This window comes from Diabrotica virgifera, chromosome 9 (assembly GCF_917563875.1).
Source record: "Diabrotica virgifera virgifera chromosome 9, PGI_DIABVI_V3a".
Lineage (NCBI taxonomy): Eukaryota > Metazoa > Arthropoda > Insecta > Coleoptera > Chrysomelidae > Diabrotica > Diabrotica virgifera.
This window is the reverse complement of record NC_065451.1, coordinates 206659117-206678639: the sequence shown is the minus strand read 5'-3', so window position 1 is coordinate 206678639 and position 19523 is coordinate 206659117. Positions and strand designations below refer to the sequence as shown.

At 34.0% G+C, this 19523-nt stretch overlaps 1 protein-coding gene across 1 annotated transcript in view; it reads left to right on the top strand.

Annotated features, from left to right (window-relative positions):
- The window catches only part of LOC114334051 (chaoptin-like), a 233205-nt gene extending 225703 nt beyond the window's left edge, over window positions 1-7502 (top strand). Inside the window, exon 6 of the mRNA XM_050662484.1 lies at window positions 247-7502. Within this exon, the coding sequence (XP_050518441.1) occupies window positions 247-557 (311 nt within the window). The 3' untranslated portion in view covers window positions 558-7502. The remainder of the gene's footprint in view (window positions 1-246) is intronic.
- The last annotated feature ends 12021 nt before the right edge of the window (window positions 7503-19523 follow it).

Sequence of the window (19523 nt, the reverse complement as noted above, 5' to 3'; positions counted from 1 at the left end):
TGCCTTTTAAATGACCACCAAATCCGAAAATTTTATAAAACATGCTATCCCCTTAGGATGATCCCCCTTAGATTTAAAACATGCGTTTTAGAAAGCGACGGTTGAGTTTCAGGTGCACAGGTGAGGTGTCGCACGCCGTGTTGTACACAAACAAGTTTTTTTTTTGAAAATTTAGAACATAAAAGCCTCCTTAATACTATAATGAACAATAATTATTGTGTTTTAATATAAATTCTTGTATTGCAGGAGGCCTTTTTCTATCCAACAACCCCTTCCGTTGCGGTTGCCACCTCTCCTGGCTGAGCCACTGGTTACGACGATGGACAAGAGAAAGCCTCCAGTCCCACAATTCTCCCATAGAAGCAGTGATCAAAATGAACGAAGTTATTAAAGAGTCCACATGTGTTGACTCAGTTACGGGGACTAGGATACCGATAGTGGATCTAGAACCTGAGGATATGAGCTGTCATGCTAGCGCCCTAAGTAACGGGACATATTCGAACAACGCGTCTGTGATATTTGTTATTCTGTTGATAATTATTAAATTTGTAAGGTAGTGTTAGAGATGCTAAAGAGTGCTAAAATGTCCATTGTGTAAGATTAAAAAATGCAGGATGTTCTAGTCAAAAATACATCAGTCTTTAAAATTTTAAATTCGGTCCAGTATTTCGTTTGACAATTTGTTGATTCTTCAAAGTGTCGGTGATACGGGTGGTGTTCTATAGATTTTAAGCATTATATGTTCCCACAAGAAAATCCAAGTGTGACTTATTTTAAAAAACTGTAAAGGGCTTTCATCATCATCATCAGTAGCTCGACAACCCTTTTTGGGTCCTGGCTTGTTCTAGGATTTTCCGCCATTCTGTTCTGTCCCTTGCTTTGTTCTTCCAGTGGGTAATCTCAAGTGTTTTCAGATCTTGTTCCATGTATCTAAGTTTGGGTCTTCCCTTTTACCTTCTCCCTACTGGTGTTTGCCTCATTATATGTTTTGGTGTTTCGGTCTCCAACATCCGTTCAACATGGCCCATCCAGCGCACACGTCCGATTTTTATGGATGTTATGACGTCGGGTTCGTTGTATGCTGCGTATAGTTCAAAATTATATCTTCTGCGCCATACGTCATTTTCTTTCACCCCCTTATATATGTGTCTGATGATTTTTCGTTCAAACGTACCTAATAAGTTCTCATCGCTTTTCGACAGTGTCCATGTCTCTGATCCATATATAAGGACCGGTTTTATCAGGGTTTTGTATATTTTGCATTTGGTTTTTCTCTCGATGTTTTTAGATCTTGGATGTTTAATTAGTCCATTATATGTTTTATTAGCAATATGTATTCTTCATTCTTCTCTTGACTTCTTCGCTGACATTGTTATCTGCGGTAACTAGTGAACCTACATATGTAAAAAATTTTACGCTTTCGATGTTATAGTCTCTATTGTCAGATTCTGTAGGTTTCTTTGTTCTGTGTCGATTTGCTGGCCTTCATGTATTTGGTTTTTATTTCATTAATATTTAGGCCACTGTTTTGTGCCGCTCTTTCTATCGCATTAAATGCTTCTATCATTTCTCTTTTGCTTCTAGCTTTGATATCAACATCATTTGCAAATATCAATATTTGTACACTTTTTGGATTATTTGTTCCCCTCCCTGTCACAGGGCATCTCCCTGTCGTAGGCCCCTTTCTAACATGTATTGTATCTGTTAGTGCGTTTTGAATTCGAATTTGGCTCTGTACTTTAAGCGTTTCTTTTACTATATCAATGAGTTGAGTTGGAATATTAAACTCTTTCAGGGCGTGGATCAGAAATTCTCGATGGATACTATCATAAGCACTCTCAAAATCAATGAAGAGATGATGTGTGTCTATATTAAATTCACTAGTCTTTTCCAAGATTTGCCTCAAGACGAAGATCTGATCTATTGTGGACTTCTGCCTGCAGAAACCACATTGATATCCCCCAACTATTTGTTCCGCATATGGTCTCAATCGCTCATACACAATATTTGACAGTATTTTATATGCCACAGTCAGTAGCGTTATTGCTCGGTAATTTTTACATTCAAGGTGATGTCCCTTTTTATTTAGTGGAATTATTACTCCGGTATTCCAGTCTTGTGGAAGTTGTTTATTATTCCATATGTTCACTATAAGTTTGTGTATCACATTCAATAGGGAGTCTCCGCCTTCTTTTATTAATTCTGCGCTAATGTTGTCCAATCCAGGTGACTTGTTGTTTTTCAGTCTGGTAATTGCTTCTTGCATTTCAGCTACTGAAGGGGGGTTATTTCTCTGGTATCCGTTTGATCCAGTATAATTCCATCGTATAGTGGATCTCCGTTATGTTCAAACTTTTCTTTCAAGAATTCAGTCCATATTTGTAGTATTTCACTCTGTTGAGTTACTATATCTCCTTCTTTGTCTCTGCACATCATTGTTCTTGGTTTAAATTCTTTTCTGGTTTTGTTAAGTTTTTAGTAGAATTTTCTGGTTTCTGTTGGTTTATTTAATTCTTCAATTTCGTGGAGTTCGTTTTCTATGTGTTCTCTTTTTTTTTCTGCGATGTATTTTCTTTTCGTCCCTCCTTAGCATTCTATATTCCTCCTCTGCCTGTCTTGTTCTATGTCGTTTTGTAATCGTTGATATGCATTTTTTTTCTCTCTGTTATGTTACGACACTCTTCATCGAACGAAATGGCTTTCATAGTCATCCCCATTAAGGTCTTGTACTAAATGTATTTTATATGGATGGAATTTATTCTTCTTTAAAATGGCTTGGACGCTAATTCGGTTAATTCCAGCTAGAGCTGCTACTTTTCTCGTACTTAACATGGAATCTATGTGAACATATTATCGTAATATTGCAACTTCACTAGGTCCATTAACTATAGGCACTTCAGTTTTTCGTTTTTTACCTACATTCCCAGTTTCCTGAATTTTTTTACTACAAAACATAGTTCATACTGTCGTGTTTATCTTGATATCGTTCATTAAATTGTTGAGCTGTCACATTGGCACATTCCTTCTTCTTCTTCTTCTGCAGCATATTTGCATCCACTCCTGGACAAAGACCTCCCTATGAGCTCTCCATTATTCTCTGTTTTGTTCTATTTATAGATTAGTTCTTTTGTATTGTTGCTTATGACTACTCTATGTCATCAGCAAATCTTAGATGACCTAAAGATCTGCCATCGATCTTAATTCCACGTTGTTCCCAATTTAACTTCTTGAACACATCTTCTAATGCAAGAGTAAATACTTTTGAAGAGATAGTGTCTCCCGGCACATTCAGTGGCGTAACCAGGGGGAGTTTTGGGGCTTATAATCACCCCCATTGGGATGTACTTTGAGCTCTATACGCTTAACACCCTCCTTAATTCCATACTCCCCAGAGACCCTTTGGTAGTTGTAACCTCCCCCCCCTCTTAGGAGCATCCTGGTTACCCCTTTGGGCACATTTATTGTTCATAAAATACAACAAAACGATAAATGCCCTTTTTTGAATGGAATAAACCATGGTAATAAATTTTCAAGGCTACAAATTAATGCTTACAACTTATCATACCATTTATTTATTGTATCTAACAAAAAAACAAAAGCTGGGTGAAGAAATAAATTAAAATATAATCCATTGGCGTACTAAATAAACTAATTAAGCAGGTAAATAACAAAATTTTCTCTATTAGCTGAAACATTTAAATATTGGATTTTACATAAATTCAAGAGATTAAAAATGTAAAGAATAGTATTCATCATTATTTTTGATTTGAACATCCTGTATATAGTTATAAAAGCAATAATCCAGTTATTATGGTTTGGTTTTTGTCTTTCTCTTTACAACAAACAAATGCCAATTATAAAATATAAAATAAATGAAAACAAATAATAAGACCAGCACGTTCATTTAAATTAAATAAAACTTACATATTACAAACAATTAAAATTTACTATAGTAATAAAAAACCACATTTTATGTGCTAAATATTTTTTTCTAATTCTTATCCTTAACGCCCCTTCAGGCGTATGATTTTAATTTACTGTTTGATCATATTGATTGTATATGGTGCATTTAACTTATTATTATTATTTTAAAAACAACCTAGATATCAAACAGGAAAAAGATGTTTAATTATTTATTATACGAAACTCCAAATAAATCAGTGAGCTTTAAAATGGACTGTACTTACAATATAATCCTGTCGTCAGGGGGGTACAACGGTCTCCTTTATTCAGATGGACTTACCTAAGTTTTTTTATGTATTTTGACCCGTAAAACACGAATTGTTTGGGTAACAGTTGATCAGGATGTCGATAAGACTGTTATAAACAAAGAACTTGAGGAATTACATAACATATTTTTTGTATTCTTTGGGCCATTCTAAGCAAAAAATGTTCTTACAAGTTTTTTCGGTTTTTCGTAGGATGCATAGTTTTCGAGATAAACGCGGTTGAACTTTCAAAAAATTGAAAAATTACATACAATTTTTTAACCCGAATAACTTTGGATTAAAAAATAAAATGGCAATTCTGCTTACCGCATTTGAAAGTTCAAGTCAAATTCCATCGGTTTTGATTATTTGCATTGCTAAGAATTAATTTTTTTATTGTTAAACAAAGCTATAAACACATAGTGCTTGAGTGATGTTTTCAATGCATTGCTCATTTAAAATCGAACGAGTAGACGACCCTACAAACAGGCAATCTCTACGTAGCATTCATTAAAACGCATGCATTGGGTACGGGAAACACTACTTGTTTATAGCTTTGTTTGACAATAAAAAAATTAATTTTTAGGAATGCAAAAAATCAAAACCGGTATAATTTGACTTGAGCTTTCAAATGCAGTAAGCAGAATTGCCATTTTATTTTTTAATCTAAAGTTATTCGGGTTCAAAAATTGCAATTTTTCGATTTTTTGAAAGTTTAACCGCCTTTATCTCGAAAACTATGCATGTTACGAAAAAACTTGTAGGAATATTTTTTGCTTAAAATGACCCAAAAGATACAAAAAAAATGTTTTGTTTTCCGAAAAATCGCTGTTATGTAATTACTCAAGTTCTTTGGTTATAACAATCTTATCGACATCCGGATCAACTGTTATGCTTTTTCTCATGAGCATCTTTCAGTGCGTCAGTTTTTCGATTTCATTCTAACGCATTAAATTGTATGTGACAGAAAAAAACGCACGTCGGTGATTACATTTCATCGGTGACATTTATAACATTTATTCTAGTTGTCAATAGATGGCGCTATAATCGAAAAAAATTTATTTACGAATTATATAATATATCTACGAATATAATCTATACAATTTATAAGACTATACAAATCAAAGAATAAACACAATGGAGTTGGTTTTATGCCAAATTGCAAATAAAATGTGACAACTGTCAGATTTAACTAAAATGTCATGTCACTAAAATGTATATTATCACGGACTTACCTTTTTTCTATCATTTGTGACGAACTGGAAAATGCTCATGAAAAGAAGCATACTCAAAAAATTCGTGTTCTACGGGTCAAAATACATAAAAAAACTTGGGTAAGTCTATCCGAATAAAGGAGGCCGTTGTACCCCCCCCCTGGCGACAGGACTAATAGGGAAAATTGAAAAAAATAACAGTAAAAAACGGACCTTAAAGTAATTTGTAATGAAATATTTCCTACCTCGTCAGTTCTCGGTGAAAAATCTTCAGCAGGTCTGCTCCTTTCTCGTACTGTTATTTCTGAGTTGGATGTAGAATTAACTTGCGAGAAACAGTATTTTCTATACACTTTTCGAAGAGAGAGTTGAAAGCGACTATTTATTGTCTTTTAAAATAATACGAGTAGGCAAGTAGTCAAAATAAAAAACTTAAATTTTTTTTACGAAAAGGTAAAAATAAATAATTTACCTCACTGATAAAGCTATAAACTAAAGCTACTTCACTAATAAACTACACACACCGGCAAAATTAGCCGAACACCTTAAAAAAGGTACATGTTTGATATCTCGAATCTCCTAATCCTGTTGTCCGATTTGAGTGATTCTTTTAGCATGTTATAGCCTTATTATTTAATAATATCGTTGTAATAATATTGTTGCCAGACAGGTAAATATCATTTTATACCGGGTGTACCAAGCATACTGTGTTTTTTTCTTAAAGTTTGGAACACCCTGTGAAATATTCTACCATATGTAAAATATTAAAATCAATACTCGACTGCAGACTAAGGGCCGGTTGTTCGAAAGCTAATCAACAATGATCATTATCAAATATTTAATTACTGTCCCCAACTGTCAATGTCAACTTTGTTTGGGTTACTGAAAACATAATATGAAATTACTTAATCAATTATGTTAATATTTGGTATGTTAATTGAGTAACTAATCTCATAATTTTAATCAATTATGTTTTCAGCAACCCAATAAAAGTTGACATTGACAGTTTTGGTGACAGTAATTAAATATTTGATAGTGATCATTGTTGATTAGCGTTCGAACAACTGGCCCTTAGGCTATCTTAACATCTTCCTTTTTGATTCATTTACTTATGTAAGATAATAAAAAAGTTATGTGCGTTAACAACTATCCATGTTTTTCATCAATAAATCCTCATAGTAGGGGAGGAAAGTATACTAAATTTGCAGTTACTCGAGCGTTATGGCGACCTATTGGATTGTGAAGAGTATGTCCTAAAATCAGAAAAAGGTTGAGTTAAGTTTTCCATAAAATGGGGGACTTTTCATTTTTTAATTTAATTTTCCATTTGAAACAATCATTTTTCTCCGATTATAGCGCTCTCTATCCATAATTCGAAAAAATGTGTCGAATAAAAGTTGCTTATTTTTACGTAAAGAATCCAAATCTGAAATAAAAATTGGGGGCTCCTATTTAAAATTTTAAATTAAATCCTCCACCCCACCTCCGTGGGGGCTCGTGACACCCCACGGAGAGGGGTGGGGGGTAAATTAAAAATTTTAAATACGATCCCTGCGATATTTCGCGAAATGAACATCAGATCGTAAAACTGCAAAATACACCTATTCAATATTTTTCAAAAATCTACCGAATGACACCAAACACGACTCCCCATGGAGGTGGGGTGGGGGTTACTTTAAAATCTTAAATAGGAGCCCCCAATTTTTATTGCAGATTTGGATCCTTAACGTAAAAATAAGCAACTTTTATTCGCAACATTTTTCCAATTATGGGTAGATATAGCCTATATTTCCCATAATCGGAAAAAACGATTGGTGGAAACGGAAAATTAAATTAAAAAATTGAGAGTGCCACACTTCATGGAAAACTTAACTTAACTTTTTTTGGTTTTAGCAACCACTCTTCACAATCCAATAGGTCCCGATAATGCTCGAGTAACTGCAAATTTAGCATACTTTCCTCCCCTACTATGAGGATTTATTGATAAAAAGCATGGCTAGCTGTTAAAGCACATAACTTTTTTGTTTTCCAACATAAGCAAATAAATCAAAAAAGAAAATGTTAAGAAAGCCTAAGTCTACAATCGAGTTTTAATTTTAATATTTTATATAGGCTAGAATATTCCACAGGATGTTCCGAACTTTAAGAAAAAAACACAGTATGATTGAAACACCCGGTATAAAATGATATTTACCTGTCTAGCAACAATATTATTACACCGATATTCTTAACTAATAAGGCTATAACATACTAAAAGAATCACTTAAATCGGACAACAGGGTTAGGCGATTCGAGACATTAAATATGTCCCATTTTTAAGGTGCTCGGCTAATTTTGCCGGTGTGTGTATAATATTGAAAAATAAATTAAAACATTCTTTACAAATATAAACATAAAAAATATTACTCATAGTGGTGTGAACGGACCAATGTTTTTCCTGTTTGCTATTTATTTATTTATTTATAGTACTATACAAATGGCCTGGCCTCTTGTGACTAATCCAGGTCGTTTCCTGATGGAATTACAGTAGTTTGTGTAATAATTATTACTTTAAAAATTTTCTATTTGACTAATTAACAATAGCTCTAATCTACTACTAATTCTGAAAACTACAAATTATAAACAATTCTAATAAACAAAATATAATTATGAATTTTTTTTCTATTTTAAATTTTAATTTTTTTTTCAAAATAGAAAAAAAAATTCATTTTGTTTATTAGAATTGTTATTAATTGTTTATTAAAATTGTTTATAATTTGTAGTTTTCAGAATTAGAATTATTTTATTTTTATTTTTCCTGTTTGCTATGTCCCTCCATTTAGCTTTCTAATCTAAATTTCTTCTTTCGTTCATTATCCCTTTTAAATTCCTTGCTATTATTGATACCGTCCCGCCATCCCTCCAATTTCTCTGAAGGAATTTTTATTTCTTCTGGGGGAATCCACTCTAGTATCCTTCGAGAACATACCTATGTCTTCTGCAATTCTCGTGTATTATGAAACGTGCTCAAATTATGTGTCTAGCCTCAATTCGATCTAGTCTCTTCTTCTTCTTCTTCTTCTTCTTCTTCTTCTTCTTCTTCTTCTTCTTCTTCTTCTTAAATCAGGCGAGACTCAAGACTCTGGCAGTTAGTCGTAAGGCCTTTGTACCATACCTTGTTTTTTCCTGAAACTCTAATGTGTTCTATAGCCTCAACAGAGGCCAACAGTTTTCTTATTGGTAGTTTTAGGATCTCTTCTGGTTTAAACCTCAGTTGACCAGTAAATTCCTGCCTCACAGTACTTACCACATTGAAATGGCATAGTATATGTATGTCAGTCTATGGCATAGTATATGTATGTCAGTCTCTTTCTCCATTGAGCTCTTTCTGCACCATGGTTCATTCACCTTATCTACTTTGTATAGGTGGTTTTCTAAACAACAATGTCCAGTCACCTTTTCAGTGGATGTTTTGATCTCTCGTTTATTGAGGTTGATCAAATTGTTCGAGAGTTTTTTGTCAATACAAAAAACAATAAAATCCTTTATAAAAGGTATATATTTAAAATCCCTAAAAAAGGCTACATCACAGAAAACTAGTTTTCGATTGGTTGACCAATCATCATCAGTGCTTACATAAAATTTACATGCTAACCACCAAGATATAGTAATATAAAAATATGTGGGTAAAAACCCTTTACAAGTAATCCGTCAAGGAAACATATATACCTTTTATAAAGGATTTTATTGTTTTTTGTATTACATGGTATACAGCCAACTACAGGAAAACTTTTTCCTTTTGGATTTTTTGTCAATATTCTTGATTAGTCTGATTTTTTTTGTCTGGGTTTGCCCTTGAGTGTTTCTTCATTTCTTTTGATGATTCTTTATCAGCCATTTTTGAACCTCATTTTGCGTAGCATCTTTAATGATGCCACAGAAAGGTTCTGGACCTTCGATGATTTCTCTTGAGCCTTGTTTTGTCAACATAGCTGCTCGTTCATTCCCATGCACCCTTCATGACCCGGAACCCATATTAAAGACACTTTATTGTCTTTTGTCAGGTTGTTGAGGTGATCTTTGTACTTCCTCACAGTTTGGATTTCGTGAGTGGGTTCTTTACTGTCAGAATAGCCGCTTGACTATTCTGACAGTAACTGACTATTCTGCTGTGTAAATGTTGATTCTCTTAGCCTTAAGATCTCCATCTATGATTTTATCAGTGCAGGTGTACTGAACCGGCTATGGTGTTCTAATGTCCTACATAAGAAAATAAGAAAAGTCAATTACCTTACAGCTACGGCTTCCAAAGTCTCAGCAAGTACACAAACCGGTTGACGTCCCCTGCGATGAGACACCACCTGCAGTATCCGTCACTGTGTCACTGCACCCGGGTCCCAGCTAGCCCGTCACTTATTGTTACAATTCTACACTCTAGACTCTAGACTCTAGACGACAACTTCGGACATTGTTAGTACGGGTATTATGCGAATTCGTATTTTTCTCCGCGGATCACTATTGAAAAAATCGCACCCGATCGCACTCTTTCCGCAAAGAATTCACCCTTAACTTAAGAATGCTCCTCGTTCGCTCGTCGCTCATACACACGCCAAGAAAAAATTTCAAATCGTTCTTCCTCGACGGTTGTCACAGCACACTGCCAAGAAAAATTCAAATCGACCTTCCCCTCACTGTTATTCCATCACATCCAAGAAAACCAAAAACGTTAAAATAATTCTTCGAATCTGTTCCTATCGTCTATTAAAAGTTTTAACATTGAAAAGAAAAATAAACTCATTAATCTTTATCACTATTCTCAAAAGTGTACCGAAGGTATTCCGAAGGGGTTCACCCTTATCGCGTGTTATAAAAATTTAATTACCAGTCCCAGACGAAAAGATATCGGATTACACGTAAAGAATTTGGAAATCCGACGTATAACATACAAGAATAAAAAACCGCTAAACGCCGTAAAAATGAGTGGCGCATATAATATTCCAGCTACAAAAGATCTGATATGAAAATTACGTGGCGCGAAAATGTATTTCATTTTGATGCAAAACAAAATTCTAGTTTTATTTTAAAAGATTTTTCCATAATATTTGCTAAATTTGAAGTAAACGCGCCACAAAAGAGTAACTTTGATACAGTTTGCATTTTAAAACTCTTTTGTGGCGCGTTTACTTCAAATTTAGCAAATATTATGGAAAAATCTTTTAAAATAAAACTAGAATTTTGTTTTGCATCAAATGAAAATCCATTTTCGCGCCACGTAATATTCATATCAGATCTTTTGTAGCTGGAATATTATATGCGCCACTCATTTTTACGGCGTTTAGCGGTTTTTTATTCTTGTATCAGGAGTTTTTCAAAGTTATTTATAAATTAAATGTATGAAGTTGAATGCAATGTTCCCCTATTACTAGTGTTGAATTACGAAGTCGTGTCCCGCTGTCCCGGACAAGGCTTCTGGGCCATCCGAATTTTCAACGTTTTGGTAAAATTTTATTTTGAAATTTTGAATACGTTATTCTTTTAAGAATTCACATTAAATTGAATTGGTGGGACGCAAAAAAGTCGACAATGTCTGGAATGTAATATGTACTAATTTTTTTTCTTCTACGACGCTACAGCCCAAATTGAGCCTTGGCCTCCTTTATTTTTTGCCTCCACCCTTGTTGTTTGTATGTGGCTGCTCTTCTCCATACACGGACTCCTAAAAGTGCTTGTGCGTCGCTGTTTACTGTGTCTTCCCAGCCCTTTCTTGGCTTTCCAACCGGTCTTTTTTCCAGCATTCTAGCGTTCAGTGCTCTTTGTAATACTAGTACAACATAAAAAATTTCCTTTTTTAAGAACGATTTCCGGATTGGGAGTCGAAACGTCAAAAACTAAGAAAAATGTAGTTATAATTACAATCAATTGTTGCTTAATCCCAACAAAAATATCATTGTCAACATAAAAATGTTAAGTTATCAATAAAATGATGATATAGTATTTTTACTACAAAAACGTTATTACGTAGGTCAAAATTTTTGACGTAAGAGAACTGTCAAAACATTAGAATGTGACTTTTCATTATTGCTATGTTTATTATAAACACGGCAATAATGAAAAGTCACATTCTAATGTTTTGACAGTTCTCTTACGTCAAAAATTTTGACCTACGTAATAACGTTTTTGTAGTAAAAATACTATATTAAAGTTCTATATTTGAAAAACATGGCCCGATTTTCATTGAAAAGTCCCGGATTTTAAGTATTTTTTTCAGCTTTGTCCCGAGTTCGACTGAATTGGAGTTGGTCACACTACCTATTACACGTCAAGCTTTATAAATGGTCACCTTTGTTGCATTATATCTCAAATAATCTAGTATCTATCGATTGTACACTAGATTTTTTTCTATTCGAAATAGATTGAAACAAAAATATTGAGATGGCCGGTAAATGAAATCGGATTGCCCGTTGCCAGATCAAATTTAGCGTCGTAACCACTACAACTACATAAACCATTTCGGGAATAATCGTTAATTGGATTATACTTTTATAGCTTAATAACTTCTAAACGGCTTAACCGATTTTGATCAGTAAACATGAGTTTGAAACGTATTGACCAGTAGTATCTGATGGATCTAAGGTCAAGTATGATAACTGAAGCTATTACAGGAATTATTGATCTTAAGAAACCGTTTTTCCCACAGGAAATAGATTTTATCATACTTATGAAGCCTATAACCTAAAAATTCGAACTTTCCCGGATATAAGGCATACACCGTTAGATTCGTCTTGAGTCCTTCTACAAACGCTAAGTTATTGGCGCAATTCGTAGGTTGAAATGTTGAGTAATTGTCGAAAAACCAAAATTTTCAAAGTTTAGTTTTTCAGTTTTTCGGCGATACTGAGCCGTGCGTATGTCTGATCCTGACAGCTTAGACACCATTTAAAAGCTTAACTCAACTCTATGGATTTGGTGTATTTGCGGTTTTCCTGTCTCTTCTTGAACCGAAGATATATACCCCAAAAAAATATGCTGTTTTGTACCTACCAAGTCCTATAGCTGGCTTATGGGTGGTCAAAAGTCACAAACTACACCGGTTCTAAATCGGCCCTGACCCCCTCTTCAAACACAGACAAAAAATATCAAATGGGTTTAACTTTTAAACACACATACATACATATCCACAAACATTTTCTCTTTTTTAAATAAAAATTGAGTCACATTTCTAAGCTCTATAACTTTTGAATGGTATAACCGATTTTCAAAATTAGACATGCGTTGGAAAGGTAATGATCAGTTCTATTAGAAGCCGCAAAGGTAAAGGTTGGACTTAATTTTTAAAATTTTTGGGAATTTTGGGGACGAGAACGAAAAACAGACCCTAAATAGGAAGGGCCGTAAAATCTACACCCTTGGACCAAAATCGATGATTGACATATAAATCGGTGAGTCTTTTTCTGAACTTTAAGATGGGAGTTGGCCCAATTTTCAATTCAGTCAGATTTAGAAAATCGAAAATTTCGTGTATAATATAGTGTCGCGTGTAGGGGGGTGTGGGTGTGCGCCACTGGCGAGAACTGCCGTTCTCTGGTAATGTTCAAAATTAGACATGAGTTGGAAAGGTAATGATCAGTATTGTTAGAAGCCGCAAAGGTCGGACTTAAATTTTCGAAGTTTTTGGGAGTTTTGGGGACCAGAACGAAAAACAGACCCTAAATAGGAAGGGTCGTAAAATCGACACCCTTGGAATAAAATGGCTGGTTGACATATGAATGGGTGAGTCTTTTTCTTAACTTGAAGATGGGAGTTGGCACAATTTTCAATTCAGTCAGATTTAGAAAATTGAAAATTTCGTGCAAATAATAGTGTCGCGTGTAGGGGGGTGTATTTCTGAGCCACTGGCGGGAACTGCCGGTCTCTGGTAATTTATTCGATATAAAACTAACAGCTTCGATAACCATTAAATCGAAAACTATTAATTTTATGAAAAAAATGTATAATGAACATTTTTTGCTTATAATTAATATTTTTACCAGCATTTTCGGTCAAAATATAATAAAAAATTTCCACCCTCGAGATGAGGTTGGTTGTCACACCCCATGGTAAAAGCGTATTTCTGCATCATATAGATTTTGATCCTTGGACTATCCACTACTTATTGTCAAATTTTCAAACAAATCTATCCATTCTGTAAAAATTGCTAAGTGAAAAATTACAGTTCCTGGACTAATTATACATTTGGAGCTCTATAACTTCTGAACGGCTTACCTGATGTTGATCACCAAACATGAATTTGAAACGTATTGACAAGTAGTATCTGATGCATCCAAGATCGAGATGAACGTATTACAGGAATTATTGAGCTTGAAAACCCGTTTTTCCCATAAGAAATAAATTTGACCATACTTATGAAGCCTATAACTTAAAAATTCGAATTTTCCCAGATATGAGGTATACACCGTTAGACGCGTCCTGAGTCCTTCTACAAACGCTCAGTTATTGGCGCAATTCGTAGGTTGAAATTTTGAGTAATTGTCGAAAAACCAAAATTTTCAAAGTTTAATTTTTCAGTTTTTTGGCTATGGTGAGCAGTGTGTATGTCTCAGCTTGATCGCTTATGCGCCATTTAAAAGCTTAACTCAACCCTATTGATTTGGTGTATTTGCGGTTTTCCTGTCTTTTGTTAAACCTAAGATATATACGCCCAAAAAATATGCTATTTTGTATCTACCTAGCCCTCTAGCTGGCTTAAGGGTAGTCAGAAGTCAAAAATTAGACCGGTTCTGAATCGGCCCTCACACATTCTTGAAACACAGAAAAAATTATTCAGATCGGTGTAACTTTTCCACACACATACATACATACATACATACATACATATCCACAAACATTTTCCATTTTTTAAATAAAAATTGAGTCATATTTCTGAGCTCGATAACTTTTGAATGGTATAACCGATTTTCAAAATTTAACATGCGTTGGAAAGGTAATTATCTGTGCTATCAGAAGCCGCAAAGGTCGGGCTTAAATTTTTGAAATTTTTGGGAGTTTTGGGGACGAGAACGAAAAACAGGCATTAAATGGGAAGGGCCGTAAAATCCACACCCTTAGACCAAAATTGATGGTTGACATATGAATGGACGAGTCTTTTCCTAAACTTTAAGATGGGGTTTGGCCCAAGTTTAAATTCAGTCAGGTTTAGAAAATCGAAAATTTCGTGTATATATAGTGTCGCATGTAGGGGTGTTGTGCGCCACTGGTGAGAACTGCCGTTCTCTGTGGATTAACTTCGTTGACAGTTATGTAACCATAGACATTACAGCAGGCCACCAAAGCAACTTCAGCCTGAAACACAGTTGTATATTGACCTAGGTTGACCAAAGACTCGTGATCCAGTATCATGGGCAGTTTTAGATCCATCAGTGAACCATATTAAGTTCCCAGTAATATCTGGGACTTTCTTGTTCTCTAGATGGTATAATTGTGTTAGTCTTAATCTTCTCAGTGAAGACTAGTTCTGGTCGATCTAATCTCATTTCGTTACACACTTGTTCGTTTGTAATCCCTCTTCAGCGTCAAAAGAACTTTTATGGTTAAGCAGTCATTTAGTTTATGCATAATATATCATATATATTTAATCTTATGTTTCATTTTTTGTTTTTTTATACGTATATTAGATATGTACTTATATTTACTCCTTCATTTGTTCTATTATCTAATAAGTTCCTCCAAAATTTAACATTGAGTAAAAATTAAAGAAATTTACTAAAGGCTATTTACATAATCATGTTTTATATACATTTATTATTTGTTTTGTCTCTAAAAAAAGTAGATACTAAGTACTACTTTTACATTACTTACATGTAAATTAATTCAGCACTCTTAAAAACTTAAAAAAATTTATAGATTCTATTTTTTATATGTGACATGTAAATTTGTACATATTGTAGAAATTATTATTAATTAAAATTTATTGATATTCAGATTTGTTGTTTCCATTTATCTAAAAAACCTAAATAAAGAGACTGCTTTGACTGAAACCTATTTTGCAGTGCAGACTTGGACTTGGGAAATTTTAAGGTTCAGGAAATCGAAAATTATAAAAAAAATTGACGCCAATGATCGGTTGGTACATACCGAGCGATAGAGAAGAAATAAGTCTACAGAAGATATCTCAGAAAAGACACTAAGATAGTATTATGTGACATGAATGCAAGAATAGAACTAAACTAAGTTTGCATCCCAACTATAGGAAGGCATATCCTACACAAATATGTTATCGATCCTATCGCAAAAATCTATATGAAAATGGGCAGGCCATGTGGCAAGAGAAAGCGAAGATAAGTGGTAAAGAAAATAATGCAATGGCCACCAAAAGCACAAACCAGGCATATAGGAAGAACGCAAATAAGATGGATCGTCATCGACGACATTAAAGAAAAAGCTGGAAGAAACTGGCACCCAGAAAGCTCAAGACAAGCGAACATGGAAAACGCAAGGCCATGCCTATGTCCAGCACTGGAGCAGAAGAGGCTCCTAAAGAAGAAGAAGCCTCCACAACCACAACGTCAGTAGCGATAATGGATTACGACTAATAAACTTAGCAGCAACAGTAAACATGACAGTGGCTAGCACCTACATATTTTGAACACAAGAATATGTTTACAAGGTAACCTGGACCCTCTCTGGTGGAAGAACAACGAGTCAAATTGGTTAGATCTGAATAATTTCAAGACACGCGACAGACGTAATAAACTGCAGAAGTTACAGAGGGGTAACTTAAGGGGATTTAATTCGTCAAATTTTGAACATAGGCTTCCCCCAGTTTCCTCCATTCGCTTCTACTTAGTGCTTTCTGTTTCCAGTGCGCTCCTCCTATCTTTTTAATGTCTCCCCATCTCATCTGGGGGTCGTCCTCTTGCTCTCTTTCCTGTCCATGGTCTCCATTGTTGTATCGTGGTATTCCACCTATTGTCCGTTTGTCTAGCGTTATGAGCTGCGAAGCTCCATTTTAGCCTGGCTATATGTTGTCCTGCGTCTTTGACTTTTGTTATATTTCTTACCCAGTTGTTTTGCTTTTTGTCTGTTAATTTTACTCCTAACATTGCTCTCTCCATGGCTCTTTGTGTCTTCATTATTTTATCTATCTTTGCTTTGGTCAAGACCAATGTTTGGCATGCGTATGTGAGAATTGGGGGTATGCACTGGTCAAACACTCTTGTTTTTAAGTTTTGTTGTATTTTTTTATTCTTTAGGACCCATTTTAATTTCCCAAATCCTGCCCAGGCTAATCTGACCCTCCTTTTTACCTCCGCTGTTTGGTCTAAAATTCATTTTTAGACCTACCTATTTGTTCGGATTCATTTGCTAGTTCGGTTAGCATGGTTTGTAGTTCTTCAAAACTTGATGCATACATCGTCTGCATACCTTAGGTGGTTTAGTTTCTTTCAAGTTTAGTATCTTCCATAAATAATACACAATAAATAACTTTTTATAAAGTTCACGTCTTAAATCATCAATTATTTATCAAATACACTATACCTACTTATATCAATATTATTTAATCAACAACTCAAAATATTCCCGATGCATGTTAAATATTTAAAATTGTCACTAATTGTCAGTGTCTGACTGACATTATCCTGACAATATTCTATTCGACTGAGTGCATTGTATGACAAAGATAGATTTGGAAAATATTACCACGGACATTGTGTTCATTTTTTTCGAATCTTGAAAAAACAAATACCTAAATATTTTTGAAAAATCTGAACGCTGAATGAAAGACTAAATTATTACCGAGGGCCGAAAGTCCCTTAGAATAAATAAAAAGTTTATTTTGAATGGGATACCTATTTGAAATTAAAAATAACACTAAATTTTCTCTTAGTTTTTCACCCCTGTAACTTATTAAAATAAACATTATAGAAGTTCTCAGGGACTTTCGGCCCTCGCTAATAACGTAATCTTTCATTCTACGTTTAAATTTTTCAAAAATATGTACCTACTTAGATATTAGTTTTCTCAGGATTCGAAGAAAATGAATCCCCGTTTGAATAGCATTGCAGCCGAAAATACGTACCGATCTACCTACCGATCCTCTTAAGAGGATCGGTACGTATTTTCGGCTGCAATGCTATTCAAATGGGGATTCATTTTTTTCGAATCCTGAGAAAACTAATAAGTATTTTTGAAAAATTTAAACGCAGAATGAAAGATCACATTATTAGTGAGTGCCGAAAGTCCCTGAGAACTTCTATAATGTTTATTTTAATAAGTTACAGGGGTGAAAAGCTAAGAAAAAATTTAGTGTGATTTTTAATTTCAAATATATCATTCAAAATAAACTTTTTATTTATTCTAAGGGACTTTCGGCCCTCGGTAATAGTTTAGTCTTTTATTCTGCGTTTAAATTTTTCAAAAATATTTATTGGTTTTTTCAGGATTCGAAAAAAATAAACACAATGCCGTGGTAATATTTTCCAAATCTATCTTTGTCTTACAACGCACTCAGCCGAATATAATATTGTCAGCATATTGTCAGTCAGACACTGACAATCAGTGACAATTTTAAATATTTGACATTGCATCGGGAATATGTTGAGTTATTGATTATATATTATTGATATTATAGTGTATTTGATAAATAATTGATTTAAGACGTGAACTTAATAAAAAGTTATTTGTTGTGTATTATTTGTGGAAGATCCAAGCAGAGAATAGGTACATCAGGATAATATAGGTATTCTGTGATCCAAGTATTTTGTTGTTAAAGATGTTCAAAATTGTAAGCGTTCCATAACAATAGATACCTATATTATCTATTAAAAAATCACTTTAACACTTTTCCTCTTTTCTCGATTGAGTATTAATTAGTCTTTGTTGTACAAATAAATTATTACAATCACTGAATACATAGTTAGTGAAAAAATTATCACATTTATTAACTGAATTATTAATTTCCAATTATAAAAATAAAAGTTATCCAAGAACATTCAAAACCCATCTCTTTAAATTAATGATGACACTTTAAAGTAAAATGACATTCTAGTAATGTTTAGAGGAACTGGTCCGAATATGGGCTATGTATTTTATATGGGCCACCACACTATCTATGAAACAAGTAGTGCTATCTGTTAGAAAATGCCAAAATATACTAGAAGGCCCCTTTCTTGTCATATATTTACAGATTCCTCGACCAGTACATATTTTGTTGTTACACAGTGTAGACCCTTTGATTTTGACTTTTGAAAAAAATTTATTGGGTAAGTTTATATTACGTAATATTTGTGTTTATTGACATTCTTTCGGAATTGATATATTATGCTTGTGTGGCAGGGAAAGGAAGGAAAATGCTTTTAATGTAGGTTAGGAACAAAAAATAATTACAAAATCATAAGCTAATATTTTTCTTGAACGTACATATTTTGAAATATGGGCCCCTTGTGTGACGTAAATATAGGCTAGGGGCCCATATTCAGACCGCTCGCATAAATCTAGCAGAACTATTGGAAAAGGCATTATTTATGAAATGCCAGGCGGCAGAGATAGCAGATACCTAAGAATGGTTTTAAAGTAACTGAAATAGGGCCAATAAATATAACCACTTTTTCTGATGCTGATTTCAGTACTGAGAAACTGAAATCTGAGAAAACTTGTAATTTGACTGAAATTTATTTGGAAGAATTGACAAGCGACCTTGCAAAAACGATTTCTTCAGAAAATATAACAGTTCGTTCAGAAGATCAAGGACCAAGTTATTCTAAAGACCCAGATCAACCATTTAGGAACACAACGAACGCAACAACTGTGCCAGAACACCGTTCAAAACATTCATGAGTTCATTCGTTCTTTCAACTGTCCCATCAGTTACAAAGCGAGCGTCTTCAAGAGGAAGAAAAAATTCTCGTTCTCAAGTTATAATTTCATCTCCGTATAAATCAGACCTTGAATTATCAATTGAGAATATAAGAAAATCAAAAGAAAGAACGGGTAAGAGACCTGTGTTTTCAGTTGAATAAAGAGAAAATGTAAAGACCAAGGAAGGAAAGGGGAAGAGAATAGTTTCTGCGCTAAAGCCAAAAGAAAACGTAAAGAAACCCAACAGAAAAATCAAAACCAAATGCAG